Below are 16,257 nucleotides of genomic sequence, written 5' to 3' on the forward strand. Positions count from 1 at the left end.
TCCTGGTTGGTGTCTGGGGGTTGGAGGCTCAGACCGATGGAAACCTTTCCTGTAGGTCTGGATTCATTTCAGGATGGTGGGAACGTTTTATCTGCTCTAACATTGTTGATGACTCTGAATGGTCAGTCTGTTGAAACTTGGTCCAGAAGGAGCACTTGAGGGGAAACTTCATTAGCTCAACGATTCCCATCGGAATTCTTCATTGTGTGGCCCAATTTAATATTGTCTGCATTGCATTTCAAAGGCTTTACGCAGCATTTATTCTGCTTTTGACATCAACCCAGAACTCCATGACTGGTTGAGCCAGCCAGCCAAACTCTGCCGCTTCTCTCCAAGCTGCAGACGGCAGGTGATTTGGAGTCAGCGGAGAGAAGCTGTACTTCTCACAGAGCCAAGTTTCCTGCATAAAGCCTAAGCATATTAATTCCACTGTTTCAGCGTTGCCTTTTCATCATATTCCTCATTTCCCCCTCAGACTCGGAGGCAAGTCCCGGCTCGGACGGAGAAGGTCTGGCCGAAAGGACGTCCTGCTCCTTCGGTTCACCTGACGACCTGGCCCCCGGTCCCTGTGAACCATCGCCCCCGGCCTCCATGGAAGAGATCCAGGTGGAGCTGCAGTGCGCAGACCTGTGGAAGCGCTTCCATGACATCGGCACGGAGATGATCATCACCAAGGCGGGCAGGTAGGCCGGACACACATACGCACACGCACTCACAGCCGCTGGAAATAGCCCAAAAGGTCTACGTGCAGCTCTGCGGCGGACTCATGGCGCATTACTGTGCGCCAACAGTGCGGAAAAGGCGATTTGCAACTTTTCGACGCAAAGTTTTTTTTTTCATTATTTGGGGAGGACAACAAACCAAATGAGTTCCTTATCATTTCCATTATGCGTTTTAATTTTATTTTATTTTCATGAGGTCAAATTGAGTCAGAGTCAAGTCGGGTAGACATAGATTTACAGACGCATCGACCCACAAGCACACAGAACTGCGTCATTTTTAAGAAACACGCAGTTCTGCTATAGCTGAACACACACACACACACGCCGCTGAGCTCTGTTTGGAGGGTGTTAATGTGTGGCACATGCAGGCCGCACTGTTGTGTTCAGGCCCTTGTGACGCGGCAGGTTATCCCTGATGTTGGAAAATAAGGAGAGCTGGTTCTAATTAATCGGTCTCTAACATGTTCAGGTTTTTCTGGCTCTCTCGGGCTCTCTCTACCCAGAGCAAGCGCAAATGTTGACCTGCGGAACTTGCGGGAAGGTCCTTTACCCGCAGTCTGCTCGCTCTCCGTTCCCGGAGCGACCCACATTTCCATTAACATTTCGATTGTTCACATCCATCGGCATGACAGACATTAGGCCTCATATTGTTTCAACTGTACTGCAGAGCTTTATTATGTGTCGAGTCTTTAAAGGTTTTTTTTGGTTCTTAAATGAACACAAGCTGTCAGTGAGGTGAGAAGTCTTTATATTTCCAACAAAAGTTTGCTTGTATACGAAAAATGTTTATTAGATCAAATGTTTCTTGATTATAGCAGAGTGCTGGAGCATTTTCAAGACTGTGATATTTTCATGACAAAAGCACTGAATTAATTATCTCCTCCGTGTTTACTTTGTAGTTAACAACAAGGAAAGTTAAAGCACTTGATAAGTTTTATTTTTTGTGTTTTTATTCAATAGATTTCCCGCCTTAAAACGGTTCAGTTCCACTTGCGGTCCAAAACCACGACTTATGTGTGGAACATTTTGCTCTTGCAAAATGGCAAAAAGTGAATGTGCTCTAGGCTTTATCAGCCAGTCATTCTTATCAATGTAGGGTTTATTTAGCTAAGACCTTTTTCAGACCAGCAGACAAACTTATTTTAATTGTATAATTTTCTGTTTAACAGGACTGTTGTACTTGTATAGTACAATGTTTAAAATGGTTGTGGTAGTATATTTTGAAACCAATTGAATTTGGCCAATTTATTCTGCGCAGCCTCAAAGTTGGTTCTTCAGCTCTTCCTCTCTGTTCTGAATGCCGCTCTCTAGTCGTTTGCTGTAGACTACACTTGGCTGTTTTTATGAATTGGGTTTAAATTGGTAATCAGCTCATAAATAGAGCCACTATCACTTTGCGCTGAAGCAGAGGGCCGACACGACCGTCGCCGTGTCCGTTTCACGACCCGCTCATAATAAGCCCATAAATCCAGAAGAGAAGGGAAGCAAAAAACAGCCCTCTTTTCTCATTAGGCATGCCCGGATTTACAACCTTTAAATGAAATGGGGAAAAATTCCTCGTTTGAAGTGCAAAACGAGGTATTAAGTTGAAATGTCTCCCTCTTCACATACAGACCGTTAATATAGGAGGCATTTTGTCTTTTTTAGAATTTACTTGTCATGATGTTCACAGTCTCAAGCCTTAGGCCACAGCTTCAAAAAAATATTTCAAGGGTAAAAATACATTTATGTAGCATATTTATAAATAACATTTTCAGTTTGACTATTTTTAAAGTAGCCTACTGTTCTAAATAAGAACAATGACCATAGAATTATCTCTAAATTCATGTCGTGCAAAGGTCAGAGGTCACAGTGACATGACACTAGAAGCATTTCCCTCCACCGAAATGATGAAAATTAAAGAAGCAGCTCAGAGGACAAAAATGAGCTTGGTAGTGTCTGGAGAGATGATTCCAGCTAGGAAAAGAGAAAATTAACGTTGTTATATATGTATATATATATATATATATATATATCGTGGAGTCAGAGTAATGACAGGATAATGATGTTCTTGAAGGGTTTTGAAATAATTATGATTTATATAATTTTATTAAATCTGGAGACTATAAAATACGGAACTTTGATGGCCAAAAGCTGCATCTCCTCTGATTGAGAGGAGACCTTCCACTTAATAAGCAGCAAACTGCCATGATTGGATGGATTTGAGTAATTCTTGAGTTGAAGGAGTCAATTAGGTGCATGAAACCACCTGCTGAAGAAAGTGGGAATCTTTAAAAATGCACGTAAAAATAACCACTGACACAGAATTAAATGCCCATTGTTTATTATATTTCTACGTTATATTTTTATTTCCTTAGTAGGGCACCTTTTTAATGAACTGTGTCTGCTTGCTTTTCGTAAAGTCACTCAACTGTTACTGTGTTGACATCAGTTGTTTTTGGAGGCTGACCAGGACACCTCCTGATTTCAGTAATTAAAGACTGACAGAACAAATACAGATTTCTCTTCAAATAGAAAAAAATGCAGCCGATATTTAATTTTTTTTTTAAAAGTGTATTCAGTGATGAAGACAGTCACAGTTTTGTCATTTACTAGTTAATTCAGTAGTAATGATGATGAAACAGTCTCTTGTTTTTTATTTTTATTTTTTTTATTTTCGAAAGTAATTAAATGCAAAGATTACATATCAGAGTTTCTATACATCTAAATGTCATCATATAGCTTCTGATATCAAAGTTATTCAGTCTGGTTTCAGTGTCCTCTGATGGTTTAAATGGGGTTAATTTGGCATTATTGTTTCAGATATTCTTAATAATACTACTTAGGCTAATTTACATAATAGAAGAAAGACACAGAAATGAGTGTCACTTTGTGTTGCTTTTTCCCCTTCAGGAGGATGTTTCCTGCCATGCGAGTAAAGATAGCAGGTCTGGACCCTCATCAGCAGTATTACATTGCCATGGACATTGTGCCTGTGGACAACAAGAGATACAGGTACCTTTCTCACAGCTAGTCAGAGTCATCCAGAACAAAGGTTCTGAGGACTAAACAGTGTAAAACCTGACATTTCATTTAATTGTCTTTGCACATTTTAATTATGCTCCTTGCCATTTTACTTCCCTTCCAAATGCAGAAAAGCATCCCTGAGTTGTTAAACCAAAATGATTTCATTCTTTTGGGTTTCAGTGGGGAGTTTAATGTCCCATGATGGTCTAAATGCTGTTTCAGATACTTCAGCCATGACAAGAATGGTAACTGCAGAGAAAATGCTGAGTAATTGTATTTATAATGAAAGAATGTCAACAGATGTTTACAGATGTTGCACACCAGCGCAAAAGGACAGCTTTTGGCTACTTCAGTCTGTACAACAGTCTTTAGAACTCATTTTAAATGCACAGCTGTACATAATATTCACATGCACAGTCATATCTGCATGTGCATATGCATGAGAAAGCCCCCACTTCTGCTACAGCTGGACACAAATCTGTATTTTCCTGGACGATTCTCAAATGTTGGCCGAGCATAAACATTTTTGGAATGTTCTCATCCTCATGCCATTTCTCATGTAAGAGTCGTACGTAACAGGATTCAGAAGATATTGCAGCCTTTTTCATTTTTCAGATTTCTCAAAACTGCTACGAGAGGTGTTCCTGTCTTCTTCTTGGCAACAGAAAAATTGTAGTTAAAGATGTAGCTCCCATCCTTTGCATCAGTAAAGTGAAGTGAAAGTGATTAAAGTGTGCATGTGCTGGAGGAAGGCTTGTATATGATGGATCTCTCTGGATATGCAATAAGACTGATATCCTGGCCCACAGCACTAGTCCCTGAAGTCAGAGCCAGAGACAGGAGATTGAAATGTATTCATCTTCCCACTGGCCGAGCAGCAGCTTTAGAGGCTGCCTGCAAATAGGATAACTCTCAACATTCAGGTCTAATGACGGAAATGGGGAAAAAACGAGGTCGAGATGGAAAGAAAACTTGCGATGCTGCACGTAAACCTACTGCTGTGTCAGTTGACTGTGGAAGTTTTATAGGGTTACTTTTATGGCTCAATATAATCTTTTCAGCTATTATGACAGAAATGAGGAAGTAAGATGAACACGGTGAGAGAAATGTGTGAAGTTTACCTGTGTATTCAGTGGTTGCGTCTGGTTTTATAGATGCTGATGCAGAAACAAGCGGTTACTGTGTGTGATGAAGTGATAATGTGGCAAATAGACCCAAAGCCTGCATCAGTGTATTTAAAATAGAGTTTGTTAGGGCTTCTAAAAGCTGACGCTGCAGTTTTTGTGTTAAAGCTGCTAGTAGATAGTCTTTTGTGTTGATATTTAGAACTGATGGTTCAAATTCCAATTATCCTTTATTCAGAGATTTTGCTGAGCTGAGGCCAGTTCATGGTTTCCAATACTGCAAAGGAAAATTTGGTAATTTGTCCAAGTCTGCAAGTGTCCAGACAACCCTTATGCAGACATCCAGGTGCAGCCCAAAATATTTTAAAAAAGGCTCAGCTGTGTGCTGTAGTTTTTTGCAAACATTACTCAAGCAGGGATAAATAATGCATTTGTTGGGAACTAGTTTCAGCTGTGGAGTAAAGGATATTTTGTGCTCGATTGAGTATTTAAGGCACCAGGACAGTTTATGTGGGTTTTATTCAAAATAAACAGCAGTGCCCTTGTTCACCGTAATGTCACGCACTGCAACAGGTTGGCTCATTGCTATGACTTATCACTCATATTTAATGTTTCATCTCATTATCAACATTTAAAATACAGAACTGAAACCTGCCATCACTCCTAAATTTTGCAACTAGTTTAGTACATGGAAAATTTCTTCAGATATTTCTTTATATCTTTGATGTAGCTAAACACTAGCCTATATTTTACATCATGAATGATTTGAAATACACACCATGTTTATTTTTAATTAATAAGTCAAAACCTTTCCATTCTTTTTTTTTTTTTTTTTGTGAAAAATACTTTGATTTGTCTACCATAGTTTTTTTTATTTGTGAGAACGTGTTAACAGTTCTTTAAAGGTATTCCAGCTCCGTCATACACAAGACCTTTGAATGGAGAATTAATTTAAATATTAACTAATGCCTGAAATTTCAAATAAATATCCAACAATGGTGCTCAGTGATGCTGGACCTAACAAACTATGCATAAAACACTTAAAAATCCTAAAAATCCAGAAGATAATTCACCTTATGAGCAGTAACATAGAGACACGTCCCTGAACACAGCTGTGTAACAAGTTCTCAGTAGTGTATCAAGTGAATCAGAAGTGTTTTTTAAAAGAGAAGGCCTACGTGGTCTTTCTTGGCAGCTGGTGAGCATATTTTAAAGCTGAAATACATAAAACATGTTTACAGGGAGTTAGTTTTGTTTTCATGCATTGCTATGCGAGAGAGAATATTTGATTAAAGGGTGAGCATGCCACAGATGCATCCCCTTTCCCTTGGTAAAACAAAACCCTGTCATCCCAGAAGGAAACAGAGAAAAGGCTCTTTTCCCTTACAAAAACAGGATTGTTAAAAAAGAAATTAAAGTCTGCATGAAAACACATGAGTATAAGTAAAGTGACTTGTGTATATTTGAGTTGAGCTGAGCCTCCTGTATCCCCTCTTTCATATCGTTTATTAATGTAAAGTTTTCCACCAGAGCATAGCAGACGTTCTGCCCTGCCGCCTCTACCCCACTCTCCCACCAACGAACCAAGACACCATGGAGGATTTTTAGGGGCCAGAAGATCTTGTAAAATTAAATAGGATTTTCTTCCTGGCTGGGGAATTTACCACAGGCCTTTGCAAACTGAGCTGGGAGCTGTCACTGGTGTGTCTCACAGCCCTGGGGAGTTTGGGGTCTGGAAATACAGTCTTTATTGGAATCGACTTACTTTACTTGGGCTCCCTGCCCCTCTTTAGGAACGTCTCATTGGTACCGCGCTCATTAAATCGCCATATATTACAGTTCTTTTATGTGGACATTCACTTTGCTTCGAGCTCCTCAATCATACCCCATTCCTTAAAGTGTATGTCAGAGCATGTTGCAGTTCTGCTTTCACACACACACACACACACACACACACATACACACACTTCCAGGTACCCGCTTACAAACACATCTACAAACACTTATTCAATGGCAAGTTATGCGTTACTTCTAACCATAATCCAATAAACTTGAACTGACCCTATGTAGAAGTGAGGACTGAAGTTACATCAAATTGAATGAATTTTCTTTGTGAAGACATTTAGTCCCCAGAAGTTCAGAAATAGAATAACATGCACACAGAATAATAATAAAATAAAAAGCATATTCTAAAGTGATAACAAAAAAAACACAAACACATACACACGGGCATGTGTGTTGCTGTGAAAACTGGCACAATACTGTCACTTTGAAATATTTGCCACAATGTTGTTCCTGTTAAGTGAGGGCAATCATTGAATCCAATTGCTATTGCAACCCTGATCTTAAACCTAAACCTTAAACCAACTTGATCCTAACCTTATTCTAACCTTGATCCTATAAACAGTAATCATAGTCTGAAACTGGCTCTCTGTAGAAGTGAGGACTGTCAAAATTTTATCATTCATCTATCTTTGTGTGAGGACATTTGGTCCTCATAAGCATAAGTATTCAAGAAACACATGCTCACACAAAGCTGTTGGTCTTCTCTTACAAACGCAGTCAACCCTAAATGGTAATTCAATAGCAATATTTACTCTGTCAGTACAGTAACCCAATATACAGCCTGGGTTTGACAAGTGTGTAAATGTGTGTTTTTATGCGCCTGTGTTGAAGTAGATGTGTGATGAGCTGAGAATGCACACACCCACATACACACTCACACATGCATTGACAACCTGTTGGTGTGTGTCCTTCTATGTGTGTGTTTTATGTCTTTACATGCACGTGTGTTTATCCCACTGGATGTAATTGTGTGTATGTGCGAGAGAGAAAGAAAGAAAGAATTGGAGCATGCATTGCAGCTCAGTTTTGTCAGCTGTGTGGTTTGGTATTGGCTGAGAAGGGAAAGGAATCCCCCCACCACCACCACCACCACCACACCACCCCCCCCACCACCACCACCCCCCCATCTGTCCAGTAAGAGTGTCACATAAAGTCCAGTCTTTATTGATCGTGCCGGTGCCAGATGGCAGATTTATGGAAGATGAAAGCGGGGGGGACTAATCAGATTTCCAGTCCTGTTTGGGGCTAAAGTTTCCTCATTCCTTAACACTTTCCCTGCTACGCCGAGCGTAACTCTAAACAGCACTCCAAACAGGAAATTACAGAAACGCCTGGCACCCTCTGTGAGTGTATATGCATGTGTGAGTGTGTGTGTGTGTGTGTGTGTGTGTGTGTGTGTGTTTGATAAGGTCAAAAGTCAGAACTGTGTGTGGAGGTGTGTGCTTGGTATTAGATATAGTAAAAACATGGAACAGGTAGTTAAGTGTTCATGTTTGTTGTTTTTGCCCCATATTTCACTATTTAACAATAAGTAAAGACATTTTCAAATTAATAAATGCGCATTTAACTTTAGTAACATGGCTTTTGGTTCCCCCATTACAGGTTTTATGTGGGGGAGTTTTTACTTATCCAAATCCAGATTCTAAAGACAGAGGGTGTCGTATGCTTTATAGGTTGTAAAACCATCTGAGGCAAATTTGTGATATATATACATAAAATTGACTTGCCTTGACTTACCTAGCCAGCACCTAAAAATTTAACACTTGCTGTGTGTTAGCTCTTTCCTGAAACAGAGGAAGTGTGTGTTTCTCATTTCCAGGTTATTTAAAATACACTCAGCATGAGCAGCAACAGCCAGCATGTCTTACCAGACACAAAAAAGGGAACACTTACACCTCCAGATAAAATTCAAGGAATAAGACTTCTCCTAATAATGCCCGCATTACTGAATATATATGTACTAATATAAGTCGTGTCACAAGGTTGAGTTTAGTTTAAGTTGTTATTTGCGCAACAAAACAATAATATACAATACATTAACATAAATAAAATGATTGTGCTGGTGAGATTAAAAATCTAAATGTTTTTTTAAGGCATCTCATCATGTGATTGTTACAAACCTGGCAGAAACATCCAGCTCAATCACGGAGGTCTGGTGAAAACTGGATTCCTGTGATGACTACATTGTATATTGTATAACAAACAGGACAACACAAGGGAGAAATAGCAGTAAAAGCTTTTGGTTGTGTGGTTACATTAGACATTCAGTTGTTAACACAGACCATTTGCAGATGCAGTCTAAAGTTTGTTGTAGTCCAAACCACTTAAGAAAACCTCAGATTAAATAAATCAATTGGGTTTTAACAAGTCCAACATTCAAAACCTCTGTAGGAGTATAACATCTCTGCACAAGAGTTGTTTCTCGTTTCTGTGGCAACAAATCACATAAAGAGGACACAAATATGAACAAAGAGGTGAACAGCGAAATTGGCTGAAGATGAACGACACAATGCAAGTCCCACAATGCAATGTGTTTTATTTTTATAGAAGCAAAAATTACACTTGTGCAGTACATCTGTCTGTGATGATGCAAAATGGTAATGATAATTCATGCATTTCCAAAATGCACTGTACAGTGTACTCTTAAAATGACACCATCTCCAACTCAACAAAGCTGACCTTGTTTTGGTAATTTGTTTAATTTCAGATGATTAATTGAGCATGTGCTCTCATGTCCTTTTGTGTCTTGTCAGGCTAAAACTAATGTTTATACCAACCCACAGCAATTTAAGCCAGACCTGGCAAATGATTACAAAGTGTGGACATGAGCCCTGACTACTTATGTGTCTTACCTTGAATTGGCTTGAAGACCACTAGAAGACCATTTTCTGTAAAAATGGACCATTTTCTGTAAAAATGGTCTGATAAAAAAACATTTGTTCTTATCAGGGCAATGTTAGAAACATACTAAGCTGTTCACAGTTACATAAAGCTGGCTTTCCTTCCAACATCCCTAAAAATGCCCGTGATGCTTTTTAAATATGTGTATGAATTTGTGTAGGTTGTGTTTTTTGTGGCAGAGAGGCTGAGGATGTTTATTTTGCTTGCATTTGAATGTAATTATACTGTGTGTGTGTGTGTGTGTGTCTGTGTGTAACGGGGTGGTGCAGCCCTTCGAGGCAATAACAAAAGGACCAAATGAGAGTTTTGTCCATGTTTCTGGAGTGAGTGATGACTTTGGCAGGGACGCTGCAGATAAAACACTTTCAACTCAGCGCAGGGCCAGAACTAAAGGCAAACAGCTGTGCTTCACACTCGCTCTCCTCCACTTATTCTCAACCTCGCTCTCCCATTCTGTGTTTCCCTCTCTCCTCTTCCTCTCCTATTCTACCTTTCTTTTACCTTTCTGTCCTTTATCTCTAGTGATGACTGGCTGACTTTCTTTATCTTGCTCCACTTTCTCTTCTCTTTTGTCCCCTTTTTAAATAGTGCATACAGTCTTGACTAGTGGCTAAAAAGGAGGGTGAAAGTTTCTCTCTCTCTCTGTATGTCCCTCCCTCCCTCCCTGCTGTTTAATGGGTGGGACGCCCCGACGTACCCAAACTCACACACAACATCATCAAATATTATGGCTGGGCTTAATTGAAGCTATGCAGCAGAGCGTGTGACTGCATATGGAATTTTTTATGTTGCTCTTGTTAGAAATTTCAAGCGCAATGAAGAAACAACAGATGAGTTTTAAAAAGCCGCTGTTGTGGCAACGTGGCAGAGTGTTTGGAGTTTGTTTTTCAGTGGAGTGAAAAAAGCAGAGGCGCTCCAGCCTTTTCGAACTCCAAACAGCCTTTATAATAAACGATTCAACCCTGAAGTAACCTCAGAGACTCAAATGAGTTTTCAAAATAGCTATGAGATGAGGGAATACTAGTCCTGGAGATTGCTCTAAACGTCTTTGGAATAAAAACATGGTTAGCATAAGAAACCCGTGTGATAAGGCAGAGGACAGCACATAGTTCTTCTCCAACATATTAGGAATGCTGAAGATTGCAATGCAGTTGAGGCTGATCTTCCATAATTCATATGATATAACACATTCTTTTTAACACGGAATTAAGCAAAATCATGACCTCCATAAAACCATTTCACCCCAACATTAACCAAAACAAATTACACAACTCAGAAAATCCCCCAACTGTATCTGTTACCAAAAGTAACCAAATATGTGTTGTACAATTTTACAAGTTTGTATTTGAAGCATGAAATATTCCCAATCTTTTCTCCTTCCTTATTTGTTCATGGTGCATCTATGTCATCAATAAAGTAGATAATATTAACTGTAAAAACTTAATTTACTTTCCCTGTCTTGTCTTCTAGGTATGTGTACCACAGCTCCAAGTGGATGGTGGCAGGAAACGCAGACTCCCCTGTGCCTCCACGGGCATACATCCACCCGGATTCTCTGGCCTCAGGAGACACCTGGATGAGGCAGGTGGTCAGTTTCGACAAGCTCAAGCTCACCAACAACGAGCTTGATGACCAGGGACACGTAAGGGAACTTTTCTCTTTATGTTCAGAACTTTGCTGCTGAATGCTTGTACATGCTGCAGCCATGAACATTTTAAGAAACATTTTGCTATGGCATCATTGTGTCTGTATGTGACTAAAGACCATATTTAGATGTTTAGAGCATTCTGAAAGACATCCTTATTAATGAGAAATGTACTAATACTTCCCATGACAGGGAAACAAAAGCGATAAATTACATACTACTTCATAAATGACATGACTTGTGACTGAACAAAGTATTAGGTTACTCTATATGTTAGGTGACTTTTGTGTTGCACTCTAAATGATTGTGCAAGGCTTACAACAAATAACTAAATGATGGTGTATACAATGTAGTTTAATATTTCATGTTTTGTGAAATATTAAACTACATTATACATAATACATAATATTTTGTTTTAATTGTGATTGTGGGGTTTTATTTTATCCTGTTAAAACCCCTGGGTTGACAAGCCAATCAGATGTCAGTATTTTATGCTTGTACAACAAAGATGATAGCGATTTCAGCTGAAACACTTTAAATGTCCAAGCTGTGATTCATTAGTTTAATTTTTTGTGCTTTATGACACTCCATGGTACTGGAAATGAACACGCTTTTGGAGCTATGAGGCAGTTTTTGGATAGAAATGTTTTTGATGCGTTTGCTTGAATGGAAAGTTGACAACGCACTTCATGGACATCATGACTCACGGAGCCATGAGACTTGTTCAGAATTGATTTTCTGCAATACATAACAGCCTGCTCTGCCACATACTGCCCTCCCACACTCAGACCATTTCGGTTTGAGGATGGTCCACCTAGACTGAATATTAGTAGGTTTGAGGATTAGCGTGGAGAGATATTAGAGGTCTGGGATTTGAACCCATGCCCTTGTTTTAATATATAATATTCATTTCCTTCATGGCTCTGTAAGGCATTTTGTAATGAAATGGTTTCATTAAAGGCACTTAATGATTGAATTTGATTTGTAGTACACTCCAGCAGCCACACCACTGAGCAAAAATTTGAGTCTGACCACAATCTGCCTGATTTATTGCCTTGCTTGAAGCCAGTCAGTAACAGAGGTGGTGAGCTAAAGTAAGCCCCTTATTCTTCTTGGCTGCTCTAAAAGTGTAATGTGGGTTTCATAGGTGAAATATTTAACTCTAATGCAACGAATTAGACCACAATTCGTTTGATTTACTGCCTTCCTTATGTATAATCAGCAAGTGGGCAGCAAGCTAAAGTCAGTCCCTAATTTGCACTTTATACTTTTCTATAGTAAGAAATGGGTTTCATGGGAAAGGGGCAAACTTGGGTAGAAAAAAACTGTTAGGTTTGGGTTATTAGCTTTGACTTATTTTAAACCTGCAAGGAAAGTTAAGAAAATAATCAGCTAAATATTAAATAAAGATGACAAAACTGTCCAATAACAAACATTCGTGTAGCAGTTTTGCAATACCTACAGTTAAAAGCTCTGATAAACCCCCTGTAAAGTCACTTGAGTGGCTGTAAAGCGTGGGGTGCTGATGGTGCAGTGGATAAGACACATGCCTTTGGTGTGAGAGACCCGGGTTCGAGATACCAATGTGACCAAATGGCCCTTACTAAAAATAACAATCAACTTGTGCAAAGTATAGCATTTTAAAGATCATAAAAAACAGAGAAATGGCAATTTTGAGTGAAGTCTAACTTCATAACTCAAAGCTCCCTTTACACAACATTTTCTGCGAAATGTGTATATCTACTGAGAGTAACAATTCCAGTTTCATTAAGGCTTTTGTGGAAATTAAAACAGATTGAATTAATAGAAAATCCAGGAGTGTCTCAGGTCTGTAGGAACACCATCTGCTTTTAATGGCTTGGTGCAAACAGGAGATGATCTGCTCTGTTTTTTTGAATCACATAATCTGAATGTCGAAACAGTGGAAGATGGCAAAATGCCTCCTGTCAAAGAGGCTACTGTCAAGCTATTTTAGAGGAGGCTGCTTTGATTGCTGCGGTCTGACACACTGTTGAAAAGAGCATGATGAGCTGCTACAAATCAATTTCTTCTGAGAGCTTGTGATTAGTGCTGAGATGCCAGGTGATGCGATGATTAGAAAAGTTGTAGCAACCTTTCCAGTGCTTTGACAAAATGGCGGTATCCAGTTTAGCGTAATGAGCTGCGTAGGGCTGGCAGTTTCCTGTTCTGTCACAGCACTGCAGATGATCACATCAGCTCAGTGGTGACAAATGTAATAACATATGGGTGTTAGGGGGCGAGGACTCACATGCAGTACTCCCTCTCAAGAGTGAGGGGAGGTTGTCTTTTGTCTCCCGCTGCTCACTTTAAGTGCTTTGTTTCCCTGGAGGGTGTTTAGAAGAAATTAATTTTGGAACTTCCTGTGTGGGAAACCTTACCACTTCTTGCTCATCCTCCTGACTTGTGGTGTCATGAAATGTCTGCCTCATCAGAAACAGACACTGTACATGTCATGAATCATCAGACGTCAGAGCGCACAACAGAAGCAGAGACGGTGAGAAAAAAACAGTATTTATTATGTCTCAGATGGCACATCCAGACTGATGAATCCAATGTAGAGTTAGAAAAAGCATCTTTAGGTTGGGTGGTGATGACGCAGTGGATAAGACATATGCCTTTGGTGTGAGAGACCCAGGTTCAAATCCACTGTGAGACACCAATGTGTCCTCTGAGCAAGACACTTAACCCCTAGTTGCTACAGAGGCGTGCAACCTCTGACATGTATAGCAATTGTAAGTTGCTTTGGATAGAAGCGTCAGCTAAATGAATAAATGTAAATTATAAAATCTTGATTCGTGCATGAAAGCACGTGACATCCCGTTTTTAAATCTGAGCCCTGCCCCCTTCAAACCAGTGTGGAGAGCACAGACAAACCCCCAAAACAGAAATCTGTCAAGTGTGTGAAAACTCACTCTTCTAACTTTGGCGGATAATTGTTATGTTCATGTAGGACCACACCACCAAGAGTAAAGGTCGGCTTGGGGAAAAAATGTTTTTTTTAGTGCCTTAAAGTATTTCCATTTACTCTCCACTTCATACTTCTTCTCCATTACAGTCCAGAAGGAAACTTTAAAAAGTTGAATACTTGATACTGATGATAATTCTGTACTTCAGTAAAGTTCAGGATTCAGGAGTGTTTTCCCAATCTGGAATTGGATTGGATCTTAATACTCCTTTCACCAGTGTGGCACTGACACTACAAACTGGTTTGAAATTTAAAGTCGAAAAGCAGCTGAAAAAGGTTACTTTTTTTTTTGCTTTAGGCAACATTTGCTTCAATACTTTGTTCTCTTCTGTACATCAACTGAAAAACAATCAAGCAGCTTGATGTCACAGAGAGGATATCATGCTGTAGGCTAACAGCGCTTTAAATTTTTTTTTGTCACTGGGACGCCTCATTGCCTGGCTGGACTCGTTAGCCTCAGGCTTCGTCGTCGTGGGTTCAGATCCGCCTCATGCTGTCACTCTTGCCTGTCGTCTATTTCCTGTCTTTCCTCGCTAGTCTATGGGAAAACCTAATAAAAAGCTGAAGCAGGCTGGACTGGCCAAAATATTTTTTTTTCTCTCGCTTCTCTTTTGTTTCATAGCTGCTTTGTTGTTAATGATCCAGTGCATTGCAGTGTGTGATGCTGTTGTGTGTGACTGTTTAAACCTCCACTAAAGACATTTGTACATCTCTGCTTTAAACATTTGCCTGTTTTAATTTTAATGTAGTGAATCTGGCCTTTCAGATGCAAGTTCTTCCGCAGCATGTACTGTCAGTACTGTCACTACTGGTGACCTTAAGTGAAAATCCTCATTGTTCGTGGCTGTAACAGGATGTAATTTCACAGGTGAAATATTATTACACTAATTTAATGAGTTAAATCACAGTTTGGGGGATTTATTGCTTTGATCACTCAATTTTTCTGGTGAAAGGTTTTTCAGGCATGTTTGACAATTAATTGGGGCCACATTGTCGTGTAAAATGTGCTTTATAAACAACATTTGATTATGCTTTATGGAGATACTCAACACATCTGTTACACGTGGAATGTGTTGGTGTGTCTCGGGTGTGAATGTCCACATTATTTTCAAAGGGGATTAAAAGAACGTCATTACCTACCATGAAAATGAAAACATCACATATTTAGCGTAATTGTATTTGAGTGTGAACAACTTTCATCTGATGTCCTCTGGCTGCCCTCTGAGTCGTTTGTTTTGAGTTCAGCATGTCGATGTATGATCTGCTTTGACTTTACATCACCTCAGGCCGACTGGGGACTAGAAGCAAGACTCGTCTGGGCCATAAGGCAGTTGTGTGTGTGTGTGTGTGTGTGTATGTATGTGTGTCTATTTTATTTCTAAAGGAAAAAGACACCACATCGCCGCCCACACAGTCTGATCGACAAGTGATCTCTGAGCAGAGTGTGCCAAAACACCACAAAACCAATGTTAAATGTAGTGTTTCTAATACTTAGAGGAGTTCCCCTCAGAGCCTTGATTTGAAATGACCCCCTCTGTTGTTGCAGAGTTTGGTGGTAGGGGGATCGGGGGTGTTTGGCTCTGGGTAGGTTTTCTCACTCTCATATTAATCAAGAGCAGGCCGAGGCCCTGAGGCGAGGTAGGGGCCAGCATCGTCTGACGCCTCCTCTCCACTGTGAACTAATCCTCCGCCCTCCTGTGAGCTTCATTGCAGTGTGAACTTGGTTTCCGCTTAATGTCATGTAGCCCCCAATAAAGCTAATTGATGTTACAAAGGACTTGCATGTATGTGTTTGGAGAGAAGAGAACTGAAAGCTAAGACTTTTGCGTTTTATCTTGAACTGGAACTTTTAGAGGCTCACATCACGCATGCACATACAGGTTGATATATCACTAAACTTATGAGGGCCTTCAATCACCAAATTCACTTCCTAGCCCCTGATCAATTACAACTACATGTGGAACCGTCATCGAAACCTGATCCAACTGTCAGAAGTTGGAGATCTTTGTGTGATGTAACTTGTCACTG

General features: G+C 39.8%; 1 protein-coding gene across 2 annotated transcripts in view; it reads left to right on the forward strand.

Annotated features, from left to right (window-relative positions):
• The window catches only part of tbx15 (T-box transcription factor 15), a 34,931-nt gene that overhangs the window by 6,688 nt on the left and 11,986 nt on the right, over positions 1–16,257 (forward strand). For both annotated transcript variants that reach the window (XM_038721198.1, XM_038721199.1), the window contains exons 2-4: positions 476–683; positions 3,615–3,716; positions 11,069–11,240. In XM_038721198.1, the coding sequence (XP_038577126.1) occupies positions 476–683; positions 3,615–3,716; positions 11,069–11,240 (482 nt within the window). The remainder of the gene's footprint in view (positions 1–475; positions 684–3,614; positions 3,717–11,068; positions 11,241–16,257) is intronic.

Source organism: Micropterus salmoides, unplaced genomic scaffold (genome assembly GCF_014851395.1).
Source record: "Micropterus salmoides isolate LMB-PRFRI ecotype aquatic unplaced genomic scaffold, ASM1485139v1 Ms_hic_scaffold_15, whole genome shotgun sequence".
NCBI lineage: Eukaryota > Metazoa > Chordata > Actinopteri > Centrarchiformes > Centrarchidae > Micropterus > Micropterus salmoides.